We start from the raw sequence: 17,097 nt of genomic DNA on the forward strand, positions 1-17,097 counted from the left end.
CCCCCCCCCCCCGCAAATGCAGCAAAACACAAATGCAGTGTAGAAAACACATGGTTTTCTGCACTGCCTAGTATGCTCCCAGCCTCAAGCAGCTAATAAGATACCTCTGACAGGTGGTATGTTTTAATGGGGCTTTAACCCCACCTGTCCAACAAGCTAAATACTTTAAAGTAGGCCACCACTCTAGAACTATAGAAACAGAATTTATGACCCAACCAACCGCCCTGTGGTTGTAGATTATCCTGAATACTAAATTGTGCTTAACAACTAAAATGTCACTGCTGCCATCTGGAACCTGCAATCCATTAATAACCATTCAAAACAGAGTCTAAAAACTGACCCAGATGAGAACAAGCAAAATGTCAACATTGCTCTTAACTGCCATTTCATCTATCAAAATGCCTGCAGTTTATCAACTCCAGGCCTCAAGTACACTCAACATGTATTCAACAGGTCTGTCTCCTGGAAACGTCCCAGCAATACTGATCTGCATACATTTTACAATATGAAAATCTGAAAAACGCAACAAGCAGAAGTTGAAACATACACTTAAAATATAACATGTTTATGGTAACGACAGTGTTGGCTGTAGAAGTGGGTCACAGGGATACTAACAGTACTGAAATGGTATAGGCACATTTACTTCTAATAAAATTGTAGATAATGGGGTTATACCAGCTTGCTATAAAATTGGGTAAGGCACATCACAAGAATTTATAGACCCATTTCAAACCAAGGATAAGCTTTTTCAGTGTTTAGAACAAGGCAATCAAACTAACAGAGGTTTTGTGTAAACAAGCTTCAAGTCACCTGTAATGAGAACAATCATAATAACATGAAAATGTAAACCTAGTCCCACTCATTAGCTTCTTATAACAGAATCATTTCTGCCAACTGTAGTTTGCTAATGAAGTTGAGATTAATGCTTATGCGATAGGTCTGACGCCTCTGGCTGTAGTTACAAAGATCACAGTTTCTTCCAGTCAATGGGGCCTTTCCCCATACTCTGCAGGTAAGCATTGGTTTTAGAGAAATGTTGACAGCCGAAGAATCCTCTATGAGCCGACAGAGGGGAAGGATGTACAGTCTGTAGTACATGATGGCGTTTCTGTAAAACATGATATGTTAATACTAGGTAGCATGCAATACATATGCTTGCTCCACACATACATTTACTAATAAGACTTATTGTTATGATTCATTTTGGATTTTCATAGATTCAGGCAGAGAACACACTTGTCTTTCAGTTTTCTGTGCACATTTTTCTGCACACCATGTGTGTTTATATGCAGAAAAATGCACACAGTTTTTCATAGCAGCTAATGTAATGGATAGGAAAAACTGCAAGATGTCAGTTTTTACTGTGCGCAAAAATAGCAGTGAAGTGTGACTTGGCTCATTGATTAACATGAGTTCTCAGGTGAAATTGTTTTTTCTGTACAGAAAACTCGCACGAAAGCAGACAAGCTGTCATTTAGGTTCCTCTTTTTACAAAGCTTGCCTAGCTATATTAACCAATGCAGGGGTTCATGGATCACAATTAAGCTGCCCAGAAATACCCATTTTAGTCCCCTTTTTAATCCAGACAATCAGGACTATTCAAGGGGTAAACTATGCAATATGGTAAACCAGTGTGGGAGGATGGGGTGAGCTGCAAACCCCATTATGCATACAGCAGCTCCAACACACTAGGCACAATATGGTTTGTATCACTATTTTATTCTGTGTGTGGAGGGCAGGTAGAGATTCCAAATGTGGCCTCAGATGCAGCCGCTCATCACTAGTTAGATAGAGCAACTACCTACGGAGAACAGCACCAAGCGTTCCACCAACAACACGTACAGCAATACTGCTAATACTCACCTAGTACATTTCATACTGTTTAATAGAATATTTTGCAATTAATGCAGCTTGAAAATGGATCAAGTGACTGAAGCCAAGGTGGGATCTGATTGGTCCGTTTTCAAGCTGGATACATTTTCATAATTCTGAAGTAACTTAGAATTACTTGCTTTTCATTTCCCACTCCTGATTTTGACTAGTAAAAAAAGTGATGGAAAATTTGCAAGGCTACCTAAAAAATAAATAAAATCAAACTAAAAAAGTCCTGTAAATAAAAAACGTGGTTAAAAAAGTTTCCAAAACACCTTTAAAACCAAACGACATCATATGTGCTTCTTGTAGATTTGAGGGTTATCCGGAAAATAAAGAGTTATCATTTAATCAATTTAAAAACATTTTATTTTAGACAAGATGTGTCTATGGTATTTCCCCACATAATTGCATCCTTTATTTTAACATTTAACACATCTTTTACAAGAGTTTCAATCTCCTTATCAGCATTACACTCCTTACCTATGCGTTGGAAGGATTTGGGATTGGGTTTTATGTTAATGCTGCTAAACAAGCAGTTACTAGCGTACTACAGTCATGTGACAACCAGCACACGAAGAGAGATTAACCTGAAAGATTCAAGTTAAAATTACACAAAGTATACTTTGCATGGCTGATATAAGCAAGCAGGTTTAACCTTCTAGATGAGTTGTCAGTACCTATTCAAGGGTAAAGCATGAGTGCCAGCATGTGTCTATGCTCATTACTCCCACAGAGTTTCATTGAGCTAATTAAGGAAGCCCTCCTTGATGTCCAATGGGAAAGGAAATGTAACTGTGGTAGGTATGCTTATAATGCATCCACTGTAGGTCCTGATTGTAACCTGTTGATTTATAATGTAACTTGTTTAAGGAAAATACCAATAATGTGATGCTTGCTATGCGATAATGGAAAGATTACTTACTCTGTCAATACTGCTTCCCTTCTTCTGTGCATAGGCTCCCCATAGCATGAAGACCAAGCCGTCAAGGTTCTTAGTCAGCCAGGAAACCACTGCATCTGTAAACTGCTCCCAGCCTCGATCTTTATGTGAGTTGGCATTATGTGCCCTCACTGTCAGTACTGCATTTAATAGGAGTACTCCTGAGGGACAAAATTATCTCTTTCACTATTAACTGCAATCATTCACCATTAAATATTACACAAAAATATCAATCTTTAACCACTTCCAAACCAGCGTAGCTGAAATCTACGTCTTGTGGGTGGCTGTTCGGCTCTGACAGGAAGTAGATTCCAGCTATTCACCTCTGTGCTCTCAAATCCCTCTCGCTGCCGTTCTTTCACTGCACCTGCTCGCTCTGCCTTCTCAGTGACAGCAGACCTTCCTGACCATGTGATTACTGTGAGCCAATCACAGTAATCACAAGGCACAAAACAAAAAGGTCACTGGTCCTTAAAGAGAAACTCCGACCAAGAATTGAACTTTATCCCAATCAGTAGCTGATACCCCCTTTTACATGAGAAATCTATTCCTTTTCACAAACAGACCATCAGGGGTGCTGTATGACTGATATTGTGGTGAAACACCTCCCACAAGAAACTGAGGACCGTGGTACTCCTGGCAGTTTCCTGTCTGTGAACCTTGTTGCATTGTGGGAAATAGCTGTTTACAGCTGTTTCCAACTGCCTAAAAAAGCAAGCAGCAGTTACTTCACCTGCCAACAGTAAAAATGTGACCATGTAATAAATGTAAATCAGGGATTTAAAAGATTTTACAATGGGCAAACACTGACTAAATCATTTATACGTAATTATTGCAAAAATGAAGCAGAGGTGCCAGAGCCGTCTGGTTAAATACTGGTACATAGTTTGATTACCTACCAAAGCTACATTTATAAAAGTGTGTGCTCCTAAAGGTGGCCATTAACAATCCAATTTCTAGTGAAAAATCATTCAAGCGATCAGAAAATTCTGATCAGAAGAAAACTCATTCATTACACCATCAACAAACCAATCTTTGCTTCCCATCACAACCAACAAGAAAATCCAAATTTTGATTTGACGAAAATCCAATCACATGACTATTTTTATAATAGTTTGTAATAGATTGTGCCCATCAATAGAGATTATTTACAAGCAATCCGATCAGAATTTCTGATCGCTCAAACGATTTGTCACTAGAAATTGGACAGTTAGTGGCCACCTTAAGAGATTAAAATAATATAGTTTTCCATCAAACCCCACCCCCTTCCCTGTAACTGGCCAACACTGAATCTACATTGTAAAGCCAAATACTTTTTACAAGCACATTCTTATGGTCCCTTGATTTGGCTGGACAGCACTAACAGTTCCCTGACAAAAAGATACATATGAATGCATGCTCATGACATGAAGCTCTGTACACATGCTAAATGAAATCTGGCCGATAACCATTGCCTCTGCCAAGAATCCAGCCAGTGTACAGCTAGCTCCAACCCCCTCGGACGGCTAAGGGCATTGTTCTCCCCATTCACCCAGCTCCTGCATGATGTGACATATATGCCACTGTCGCCCACGCAAAACACGTCGCTAGTCTGCAGGTAGCATGAGGGTGCTCGATATAAATAAAGGACTGCACACAATCCCTGATACGCTAATGTGAGTCCTGACTTATGACCTAACCACCATATCATCACTATGTAAGCTCTCCTTGAGTAGAAGATAAGGTGGCTTTAGTGCAATGTGGCGGGCAGAACTGAAAAAACTAACATCAGAGCTGATCTTTTGGCTTGTTTGACCTTGTGTGCCTACAGTAACCTCTGGACACATAGAAGAGGTGTTGGAAAAACAGAAATTTGCAGGCACACAATGATTGACACATGCTCTTAAAGGATACCAGAGCCGAAAGCAATTGGAAAAACGTTCTCCTTCTAACCCTTCCTTTGTTGCCTAAATGTCCCCCTGCAGCCTCTTCCAGGTTGGCCAGTTGCACAATAGCGCGCAGTGGTTTGCCCGGCTGCTTGCATCCTAGATCGCGAAACCAGAATAGGCTGCAGGAGGGCATTTAGGTAACAAATGATGGGGACGCGGTGGGCATAAGGACAGTTTCCCACACAAGCCTTCTCCCCCCGTTTTTTTCAATTGCTTTAGTCACATACTCCTTTATGGAGAGGGATGGCTCTGGATCATAGGGGCCCTCCTGGTCAGCTCTCAGTGTCTTTGTATCAGCATTATCAACCCTGTTGCAGGTATCGACTAACTGGTTGAATAAGCCTTCAGGGCTCTATAGGCATACTCCGTACAGAGTCACTTATCTTTGGAATCACTCGAGGACAGGCTTGCTTCCGAAGCCTTCTGGGGGCTCCTGGAGGCAATTTAAATGGGGGTCAGCGCTGGATCAAGAACTCCGAGAGGAGGACACCAAGAGAGGAGGGAGAAGGGTCTATGAGATCAAGAGCCTTCCCTCTTCATAGATAAGTATCTGACTTTTTAATTATTTCTCTGCACATTTTCTTTAATGGAAAGCTCAAATAATGGATGCAGGCATCAATACATACTTATAGCAGTACTGTACCTTGTTTGGCCCACCCAGTTAGATCTCCATGTCCTGGATGCTCAAAACCCTCAATATCAGACTGCAGTTCTTTGTACATATTTTCCAAACTAAAAAAAAAAAAAAAAAAAAAAAAAAAAAAAAAATTATGTATTTTAGCCACATTTCAGAAAAGTAACATGGTGCATTAGGCTGCTAAACTGACAGAAAGAATTAGCAGAAAAACACAAATGTTTCTATTTATGAATGAAAGTGGCTAACATGGGACTGGGAATATAACAGAGCTTAAAAACTTTAAAGCTGACCAGCAACCTATAATATGCTAGCCCTATATTTACTAAGGTAAGGGATCACACATCACAATTCTCACCTTACTGCTGCGGCTAGCCCTATTTAATTGTATTTAATAGAATGGAGAGGCTGGCCAGCACAATGGCTGTCAATATCACTTCACAGCACTGTAAAAGTACATAATGAACATGCCCAAGGTGTTAAAAGTGGGACTTGTTGATTGTATTTGATCTGATGCTCATTTTAATCTTTTATTAAAAAAAAAAAAAAAAAAAAAAAAAGAAATTGCCATGGATGGAATGTATGGACCACTTTTGATCCAACTGTCACACTGGTTGACAGCAACTCCTCTGCTTTTTCTAACAAACGAATCAAAAACTGAAAATCAGCCACACATGTGGCCATCATAACAAGGTGTCCTAAAGACATCCTCAAGACCTGTAGCAATTTAACATTTGATGGTCTTATGCTGGGAATACACTATGAGATTTTGTGGCAGATAGATGGTTCGATAACTTTTGACAGGTCCGATCTGATTTTCAATTTATTTTCTGATCGATTTCTCATAGAAGTGAATGGAAATCGATCAGAAAACCGATCGGACAGTAAATCTGCTGAAAAATCTCATGTATTCCCAGCATCGGGCATGTGGATTGCTGATATAGATCTCTAGCATCACCCCAAAAAATCCTCAAAGCCAGACTGGAGGCAACGACGGGTCCGTTGTCAACTCCCGCTGGGTGGGCGTTCCAACGACAGTCCAGCGTGTGTACGCACTGTCGGCGGACTGATACGGCTGTTTCTGAGCGATCCGCCAGGCGAATCGCTCAGAAACAGCCGTATCAGTCCGCCGACAGTGCGTAAACACGCCGGACTGTCGTTGGAACGCCCACCCAGCGGGAGGCGCCGACGGACCCGTCGTTGCCTCCAGTCTGGCGTGTGTACAGACCTTAAGACAATGGGCATGATTCACAAAGCTTTTTCACCTTATCTATTTTACATTTTTAAGCTCACAAAGAGCAAACATGTAATATAATTAAGGTAAGAAAAGTAATATTGAAATGAAGTTAAAGAGAAACCATGACCAAGAATTTAACTTTATCCCAATCAGTAGCTGATACCCTTTCCCATGAGACATATTTTCCTTTTCACAAATGGATCATCAGGGGGCTCTGTATGGCTGATATTGTGGTGAAACCCCTCCCACAGTGTGATGTCAGGACCATGTCTGACATCACATTGTGGGAGCCTTGTTGCATTGTGGGAAATAACAGCTGTTTACAACTGCCAAAGAAATAAAGCAATATAAAACAAGAGATGGCGCTCTGGCATATAATATGCATAAAAGTTGTCACTCAAAAGTCCTTGTGCAATACACCTAAAATTATAAAATGTCCATAAACATTTAAAACTTTGAGGTTATCTTCATCTACTATGAGACTGTGATCTGCTGCATATCCTGTCAAGGTTGCATGTGAGTGGACCACCACCAACACCCTTTGTGTGCCACTCACCGCTGTAATAGACCAACTAATGGTCTATATGCACCTTGGGACCGTTCCCGGGTCGTCCCCCACCACTCGATCACAATGGTCTCTATATCCAGATATATCTTCTTGAGCAATAGTATCACCTCAATGAAAGATACTCCACATAGCGTAATACTGCTAAAAACGTTTTAATGTATAAAAAGCAATTGCACTTACAATCTCCAATAATACAGTTATGTTGTACGTTACGTTATAACATTGCCGCCATACGCCCTGGACTCCGTGCCCCTGATGAGTCACGAAGTGACGAAATCGATAGGGCGGAGTCTGGAGCGGAAGCGGGCGTGGTGCAGAGTGGCTTGAGGTGGTGAGGACAGGCAAATAGGTCTCCCAGAGCCTACCGTGTGCGCAGCGGAGGAGCAAAAGGGTCTAAAGCCTGCCAGCCTGGCCATCAATGAGGGGGAGAGCCCGTGCCAAAATCACTCTATGCTTTTATGACCTATTGGAGATTGTAAGTGCAATTGCTTTTTATACATTAAAACGTTTTTAGCAGTATTACGCTATGTGGAGTATCTTTCATTGAGGTGATACTATTGCTCAAGAAGATATATCTGGATATAGAGACCATTGTGATCGAGTGGTGGGGGACGACCCGGGAACGGTCCCAAGGTGCATATAGACCATTAGTTGGTCTATTACAGCGGTGAGTGGCACACAAAGGGTGTTGGTGGTGGTCCACTCACATGCAACCTTGACAGGATATGCAGCAGATCACAGTCTCATAGTAGATGAAGATAACAAAGTTTTAAATGTTTATGGACATTTTATAATTTTAGGTGTATTGCACAAGGACTTTTGAGTGACAACTTTTATGCATATTATATGCCAGAGCGCCATCTCTTGTTTTATATTGATTTTAGTGTGAAGAGAGGGTGAACTGGCAGATTGGCTCTATATTGGCTGTGAGCGCTGACCTCTTGTAATTAAATAAAGAAATAAAGCAGCATCTTCCAGTGACATCACCTGCCAGCAGTAAAAATGTCACTATGTGATAAATGTCAGAATGTAAATCTGGGAGAGGAAAGATTTTGCAACGGGCAAACACTGACTAAATCATTTATACATAACTATTGTAAAAATAAAGCACTTTTTTCATTACATTATTTTCACTGGAGTTCATCTTTAATCAGGAACAACTTACTTTGAGTGGTTATTTTGCTTGTAAAAACGTGCTGAAAGGTTATTTTTATCAATTAGGTGATAAGTCATTTATGAGAAGTTTTATGAACAGAGCTCATGTCTAGGTTACACAAACTGTGCCTTTTTAGTCTGTTGAATGAAAGTAAACTTCGTATAAGCAAGATAATCGTATAAAACAGTAAATATGCACACCTGGGAGGGGGTGGTACAGGTTTCTGAACACTAAAGCACAATCCATGAGCCTGATTAGGTCCGTGGTAAGGATCCTGCCCTAAAATCACAACCTTCACCTACAGCAAAATTAAAAACACATTTATCAGGCATACATATTAACAATCATGCAAATAGGGCACTAAACAACAAATTATTTATGACGAGGTGTACAGTCAAAGCATCAGGAAGGGTTAGGAATTTCCTTTATTAGATGGCATGAAAAAGTTTCACAAGTGTAGTGGACTACCTGTCACAGAAGTGCATGAAACTCAGTCTATTATTGTGTAAAGGAGTTTAACAAAAGCTTATTACTGTATCAGGTTTTTTTTGTTTTTTTAATACATCACTTTCCAGCTGTTAGCCCACAGGCCATATTCTGCACAAATGATGGGCAAGTGTTCTTTGCTTGCCACCCATCCCCTTAACTCTCAGATTTACCCCCTCCTTTCAATACCAGTTTATATTAAAGGATAACTCTGCATTTAAAGTGCAGGGTGGATACTCACTGATCCAGTGGCATAACTGAGGAGCTTGGGGCCCCCTGTGCGAGTTTTACATGGGGCCACAAGCACTTTGATATGAAGCTCCAAAACCAACCAAGGACAGTTTCAGTGTCAGAGAGGCAGAGTAAGGCACATATAGAGGTGTTCATTATCAGCATAGCACCAATAAAAAGTTAAGGTGGACGAAGGAGGGCCCTTCATGGGCTCCTCTGGTCTGGGGGCCCCTGTGTGGTTGCAACCTCCGCATCCCCTATTGCTATGCCACTGCACTGACCCCCACTAGTTTTGCTAATTTCTAACTGGCACTCCCTACCTGGGATGCGCTAATTACATTTTATCAGCATTCCTGGTGTCCCTGGCTCCATCCCTTGCATCTGAACTCCTGTGCTCACTTGTTTTGTAGACCCAATGGGTGTACAAAACTAGCTGACTGATGAGCATTAGACTACCCGCTTCTGTGTGGGTAAAAAAGGAAAACAAAGGCGATGCCTGTGTGGTCTGCATTGTACCTGAAGGAATATCCATAAATTCCTCTGCTTAGTTTTCTGTTTTATGCACTAGTGAGCAAAACCTACAGAGCAGAATATGCACATTGAACAGTCCTGAAAGAAAGTGCTATGTTAATAACTTATTGCTTGTAAGAAACAATTGGCTGTGGCTTCCTCCTCCAGATATTAGATTGCTATCTTGAAAGGTGTGTAGACAAACCAGCAGGCTCACATGCTTAGAGCTTTTATACAGGATGCTACTGTGCCTACTGGTATCCCCGGTATTTCAACGGGAAGTCGTGGAGATTCTACAGACTGTTTCCCAGCATTTTTCTCGTCATCTTTTTCGTTTTCTGCATATAAATAATGACACTTACATCTCTTATGCCACACATCTGAGTCCATGTAAACACCTGATGTGGTGGAGGGTACACCGTGTATCGTTTTCGTTCTTCAGAGGTAAAATTTGACAACTAAAAGAGAGATAGAGAAATGGATTGTGATACTAGATGACTAAAGTAGACAAGGAAAAGAAAAATGCTTTGTTTCAAAACACCATGCAATAAGACAGATTAGACCCCAGAAGCAGTGTCGAGTGTGGCTAGAACTATACATTTTCCTCTATCAGCAAACACAAGTAAGATAGATGAAAAATTAAAACCTACACACAGGTAATGGTGTTAGCGGCTGTCCAGTACAAGACTTCTTGGTCTAGAAAAATTTGAGTTTTTGCAACAGTGCACGGAGAAGTTTTTGCTTTGTATGATAATCTCAGCCAATTCATGGACAGCAAAGAAATTCTACAAACTGGTAAATCAAGAAATAAATTTATAGAAACCAAATCAGAAATTATCTTTTCACTAACACCATATATACTTGTGTATAAGCCAAGATACCCACTCCCCCCCCCCCCCCCCCCCCCAAAAAAAAAAGTGATTGACTCGCATATAAGCTACCTCCCCAGTATAGCCCCTCCACAGTATAAATAGCTAGATGTGCCTCCAGTATGAGACATCCTCCTACCTAGTATAACTAGCCATATGTGCCCCCTAGTTGAAGGCAGCCCCCCATAGCCAGATGTGCCCCCTAGTTGAAGGCAAACCCCCCTTATCAGAAGCCCATCAGACCCTGCAACAAGTTGAGCACTGTAGCAATGTCAAATATCTATGACGCCCACTAGTGGTGTCGAGCGAGAGAGCGAGCGAGCGAGAGAGAGACACACATACATCACTCCACTGTCTGACTCACATATAAGCCAAAGGGGCAACTTTTCAGCACTTTTTTGTGCTAAAATTTGGCTTATAAGCAAGTATATATGGTATTTAAAAGTGCATAATGCCTTTATGCAGGATAGCTAAGAACTAGTAGCAACAATCAGTAATTATCTAATTATAATTCAGTTATTTCAAAAAATGTGTGTAAAATACCTGACAGTCTGGCTCCATTTTGAGTTGAGATTACAAAGTAATTTTTTTGGAACAGGTTAAAACACTTTCCCCATCACATCATCTACCTGAGATAGTCAATGAGGTGCACACAGATGGCCTGACCACTCCCCCCAACCCTCTCATTCACTAGGTGTTAACATGATATCACACATGCAACACAAGATCAGGGAGTGTGTCCAGTGATAGCATTAAAAAAAAAAAAAAATCAACTTCTATTAGGATACAGAAAACCATGGAAATGCAACAATACACAAGTCAATCCCCACTATACTGTATTTCAGGGGTAGGGAACCTATGGCTCGGGAGCCATATGCAGCTCTTTTGATGGCTGCATCTGGCTCACAGACAAATCAGTAGGGGTTGATTCACTAAGCTACACTGCTCAAGCAGCGCAGCTTAGTGTGGCAGTGCGAGTAAAATGTTTTAAGTAGGCATGCTACTGCTGTAGCATGCGCTATTAGCTTACGCGCGCTCCCCCCAAAACAAACAGCTGCTACAACTGTCCCACCCTGGATCCTGTCAGGTCCAGTAACTTTGTAGAACAAGATCCCTGCACTTTGCTTGGCCCAATAGGCTTACTGTCACTTGATGATGTTGCTGAAACCCAAGAGAAGCTGAAGACGCGTCTGACACTTCCGCTGCCCGGCAGACCAACTGTATACACATCACCATGGCAACAGGGACCCGAGCCCTACTGTCCCAGTTTGAAACATATTGTATGGCTCTCATGGAATTACATTTTAAAATATGTGGCGTTTATGGCTCTCTCAGACAAAAAGGTTCCTGACCCCTGCTGTATTTTGTTCAATACTCAGGAGTCAGGACCTATCTGAAATCATAACATCCACTCTCTAAGTCATGGTTTTCTATGCCTTATCAATCTGTCATTTCCTTTCGTATCCTTTGCCTGCGCAGTAGCATGTAGCCACCGTTCATGCGAAAAAGGCAAACCCGTTTGGGTACTGCGCAGGTGCAAGTTGTCTACACCTGTGCAGTGCTCCATCAACAGGCTTCCCTGTACTGAGGTAAGTACCCAAAATTGGGCACTATTTTTTTCCTTACAGAGACACTTTAAACTGAAACACCACTTTTCTTAACCACTTGCGTACCAGCAGTCTCTAGCCCCTGAAAGGGGATCAGAGATGAAAAACTAACTATAGCAAGTAACTTGTCTATATATCTTATCTAAAGTGTAGATGGCTTGCACAGCAAATCTAGCTGCAAACAGATTCAACAGTATATGAATATTTCTTCCTGTGATACGAGAGCAGCCATATTCTGCTTGTCATCACTCAGGTAAGCTGCTCTGCATCTCCATACCTCAGTCTGTGAAAATTCCACTCCTCTCTCTCCTCCCTGTTCTGCCTTCTTGCCTCTGAAATCTTGTGTATGCTTCAGCAAAAGCCTACCCCTCCCTAGGCTGAGCTCACATGAGCACATGCAGCATGGGACCCAGAATGCCTAGGCGCTGGAGGAGCTGTGGGCGGATACATTCATTTACATGCAATTAGGTAATAAATAAAATGTAAAAGAGCATGAGGAGGGGAGGGGAAGGATACCCAATAAACTATATGCAAGGGGCAGAAAAATTAAGGCAGCAAATCGTGGTTGGGGTGTCTTGGCACCCTATGGAAAAAAAATACAGGAGACAAAAAAGGGAGCCAGATAGTGCAGTATGTCAATAATAGGTGTGTGGAGAAATCAATTGATTTAAAGGGCTACTCACAAAAGGAGGGTTGCAAGGGGCAACCGACCACAGGAAGCAGGTGGAGACCATAAACCCGACTCCACTCGGGGTGGTCCTGGACGGACCTGGTTGCGGTCGCTCTCTTAGACGAAAAGGATGGACAAAACATTAACCGTGGTAAAACGGGTGTTCTGTCACCACCCCTCGGACAAACATGTACGGGGATATAACTGAACAATAAGGGAAAGAGGCGCCCTGATTTGAATAAAAGCTTTTAAAAACAGTTTAAAAACAAAAAAGAAAAACGAGGTATCTTACCTCAATGACGAAATCTCTGTAAACTTACAAAAGATTTTTATTTGAGCACAGGCAACGTGTTTCGCGGGTCTGAGCCCGCTTCCTCAGGCCAATACAGTGCCAAATGACAGAAATCATGTAGCATAGGGAGCCTCTGTATAGGAAGGCACCGCTCAGGCCCCGCTGGGCCGATTTGCATAATTTTTTTTTTGCTACACGCAGCTAGCACTTTGCTACGTGTGCAATGCGATCGCTGCCGCTACCCGCCGATCTGCCGCTATTCGTTGCGCCGCGGCCGCCCCACCCCCAGACCCTGTGCGCTGCCTGGCCAATCAGTGCCAGGCAGCGCTGTGGGGTGGATCGGAGTCACCTATGACGTCACGACGTCGATGACGTCATCCCACCCGGTCGCCATGGCGACGGGGAAAGCTCTCCAGGAGATGCCGTTCTTTGAACGGGATCTCCCTCCGGCGATCGGAGGGGCTGGGGGGATGACCCTGAGCAGCGGCTATCATGTAGCGAGACCTTATCTCGCTACATGAAAAAGAAAAAAAAAAAAAAAGGATTTGCTGCCCCCTGGCGGATTTTTAGCAAACCGCCAGGAGGGTTAAAGAGACACTGAAGCGAAAAAAAAAATATGATATAGTGAATTGGTTGTGTACTATGAATAATTACTAGAAGATTAGCAGCAAAGAAAATATCCTCATTTTTATTTTTAGGTATACAGTGTTTTTTCTAACATTGCATCATTCTCTAATATGTGCAGATTACACAACACTCAGCATTCAAAATTATTCTTTCAGAGCAGTCTGTGAACTAATGACCTCTCCTCTGGCAGAGAAAAAGTAATTAGTTCACTTACAGTTGAGATAATAAAAGTCAGATAACAGCCCTCTCCAGGACTTTGAAAGTTGTAGAGATTAATGGCTTTTTTGCATAAAGATAACAACTAGAGTTTCTTAACTCTTCCTGTACTGGAAACAATTAGACTGATATATCTGATCTTAATGTTTTATTTCTTAGCTGTACTACACATACAAATAATATAATTTTTTTTTCGCTTCAGTGTCTCTTTAAGCGGACTTTAACTCAGAACGTGCACTCTGCTCTAAAAGATATGCAACAGCATAATAATCTTTACACAAAAAACATTTGTTACACCTGATACAAGTCCTAAAAAAAATCCTGCACTTTTTCTATTTCCTAATTCATGGAAGCAGACATATTGTTAACATCCAACACTTTCAAATGGCCTTACCTGCCATCTCTGCCACATGCAGTCATGTGGCACAGTGGAAAGATCAGATTACAATTTGTGATTAGACAGACACAAATGAGGGGGAATTAAACACTCTCTAAATACATACGGGGTGCAATTCTGTATGCATTACTTCAGTCCTGTGCAAGATTTCAGGTCGACTTTTAACATTACCTTTATGAAGTATGGTTTGGTGAATTCAGCAACCAATTCCTGCTTCCAGCTTTCACCAAATCCTTCTGGCACAAATTTGGCGGCACGTTTTTCTAGTGCTGCCGCCTTATTCTTCTGCATACGATCCAGCTGTTCAGGGCTTAGTGGAGGTGACACGATTAATGGCTTGTTCTCCTCATTCCCCTTTGTCTTTTTAACAGGAGTCGTCTGTGGATTGTAATTAGCACATAGCGATCAGAGTTGGGTTAAAATCCACAAAGGGTAACAGCATAGGCCTTGTACACCTGAGCCATTATTTACTTCCAACTGACGGACATGCTGATAAGAAAAAATATTGGTTTGTCCCATTATCCAAAATTACTTTTACAGACTAATCAGAAACAACGGATGTGCAAATGAACCATTAGGATCTTGCTAGTTAAAAAAAAAAAAGGACTAGTTACAGGAGCTACCCCAGTCTTGTTCATATTGTTTTGGCATTTCTGAATGATTGATTGCCCAAGAGGTCATCCACAGGTCGGCTCATGTGTACAAGATTTTAGTCAAACATAGCTTCATAACTGCTTAGCAAAACTTCCCAACATAAAAGATGATTTACACAGTTAAAGTGGATCCGAGATGAACTTTTACTCGTTGCATAATTGTGTTCCTTACATATAGTTTATAGGGCATTCCTCAAGCCAAATACTTGTTTTGTTTTAATACCCTAATTTCCTATAAACTAAATAAGCCACACCCACAGCTTCTCCAGAGTGCCTTGGCGCTTGCAAGGGATTGTGGGATTTCAGTCTGGGCAGGTGAAAAAGGTGTTACTAGCTATAGATTTCAGAGGCAGAGTTTTCACAATCTGAGAGCTGCAGTGCAGATACAGATCAGTTGCCTGTGTAATGGAGGAGATAAGAGTGGAGTTTTCACAGAATATGCAGATTAGCATGCCTAGATACAGATAAGCTTGCCTGTGTGTGTGATTGTGTAATAGTGACAAGCAGAAAACATGTCTGCTCCCATTGTATCACAGGAAAAAATATTAATATACTGTTGAAGCTGTTTGAAGATAGATTTGCTGTGTAAACTATCTAAACTTTAGATAAGATATATAGACAAGTCACTTGTTATATTTAGTTTTTCATCTCGGATCCGCTTTAACCTCCTTGGCGGTAACCCCGTGTGTGACACGGGGTAAGCCGCCGGAGGGTGCCGCTCAGGCCCTGCTGGGCCGATTTACTTAATTTTTTTTTTGCTGGACGCAGCCAGCCCCCCCCCCCCAGACCCCGAGCGCTGCCTGGCCAATCAGTGCCAGGCAGCGCCGAGGGGTGGATCGGGTCTCCCAATGACGTCCCACGTCATCCCGCCCCGTCGCCATGGCGACGGGGGAAGCCCTCCAGGAAATCCCGTTCTTTGAACGGGATTTCCTGATCGCCTATCGCCGGAGGCGATCGGCGGGGCTGGGGGGATGCCGCTGAGCAGCGGCTATCATGTAGCGAGCCCTCGGCTCGCTACATGATAAAAAAAAAAAAAAAAAAAAAAAAAAAAATTTAAAAAAACCTGTTGCGCTTCCCCCTGGCGGTATTTTTCATACCGCCAAGGGGGTTAATAAGCAGGTGAAGGTTAAAACTTGCATTTTTGCCAGACTGTGAAACAGTAGCCTATAAAACTGTACATAAAAAGTACATATTCTACAAAAACCAATACTGCTAGCTTTCAGGTAAATTGTAGTAGTAAATAATAATAATCCCACAGTATTCGGCTAATTAGAATGCGTCAAGCTGTAGACATTGCTGTAATTGGAGAAACGTTCCCTATAAAGTTTCACGCTGGCTCACCTCAACCATACTAGCTCAGTAGTCTCTCCCTGGAAGATAATGGGATGCTAGTCTAGTTTAGGGGACCAGCAGGAAACCTCATAGGGAATTATTCTCCAATCACAGCACCCTCTACAGCATGAAGTGTTGTGATTGGCCAAATAGCGTGGGCGTTGTGTACTACACTATCTGAAACCTAGAAGTCCGAGAGGGTGCTTTCCAACCAAGCACATTGAGCATGATTTACAAAGCTTTTTCACCTTATCTTTGTTACTTTTTTAAGCTCCAAAAGAGCAAAAATAAATATAATTAAGGTAAGAAAAAGTAATATTGAAATGAAGTTAATCAGGAACAACTTACATTGAGTGATTATTTTGTTTTTAAATGTGCTGAAAAGGTTATTTTTATCAATTAGGAAATAAGTCATTTATGAGAAATATTGTGAATAGAGCCCACTAGCACAATTTCTCTATGAAGTTTCATGCTGGGTCCCCTAAACTAGACTAGTGCCAATGGTGAATCCCATACAGAGAGGAGGGGCAGCACCCCATAGGTAAATAATGCTCACATAACTTCCAGCTGCTTATTGCCCATATAGTAATTCAGCCCACTTTTTTAAGTAATGTCATCTGTGTAGAAAGAAATTGCAGTTCCTTATTGGATTAAAGTCCAACGAGTGTGATGAGAAGCCATTCCATATACCAATACACAATATCCTGTACTGCTTTAAGTACCATAACCGTTTTAGCTCATCACAGAGGAGACTTGTACACACCAGCAAAATCTGTCATTGGAAATAATGTTTGGCACATTTCTAAGGTCCCCTGACATGAAACAAAACTGGTTACGGACTAAGAAGAATAAGACAGCCAGGGGAGCCT

At 41.8% G+C, this 17,097-nt stretch overlaps 1 protein-coding gene across 2 annotated transcripts in view; it reads right to left on the bottom strand.

Moving 5' to 3' along the window:
- Positions 1–17,097, bottom strand: part of UNG (uracil DNA glycosylase) — a 26,497-nt gene continuing 9,400 nt past the window's right edge. For both annotated transcript variants that reach the window (XM_068239441.1, XM_068239431.1), the window contains exons 2-7: positions 14,415–14,621; positions 9,928–10,023; positions 8,539–8,636; positions 5,387–5,475; positions 2,798–2,976; positions 1–1,108 (exon numbers count right to left, since the gene is read on the bottom strand). In XM_068239441.1, coding sequence (XP_068095542.1) covers positions 968–1,108; positions 2,798–2,976; positions 5,387–5,475; positions 8,539–8,636; positions 9,928–10,023; positions 14,415–14,621 — 810 coding nt within the window. In that variant the 3' untranslated portion in view covers positions 1–967. The remainder of the gene's footprint in view (positions 1,109–2,797; positions 2,977–5,386; positions 5,476–8,538; positions 8,637–9,927; positions 10,024–14,414; positions 14,622–17,097) is intronic.

Source organism: Hyperolius riggenbachi, chromosome 1, assembly GCF_040937935.1.
Source record: "Hyperolius riggenbachi isolate aHypRig1 chromosome 1, aHypRig1.pri, whole genome shotgun sequence".
Taxonomy (NCBI): Eukaryota; Metazoa; Chordata; class Amphibia; order Anura; family Hyperoliidae; genus Hyperolius; species Hyperolius riggenbachi.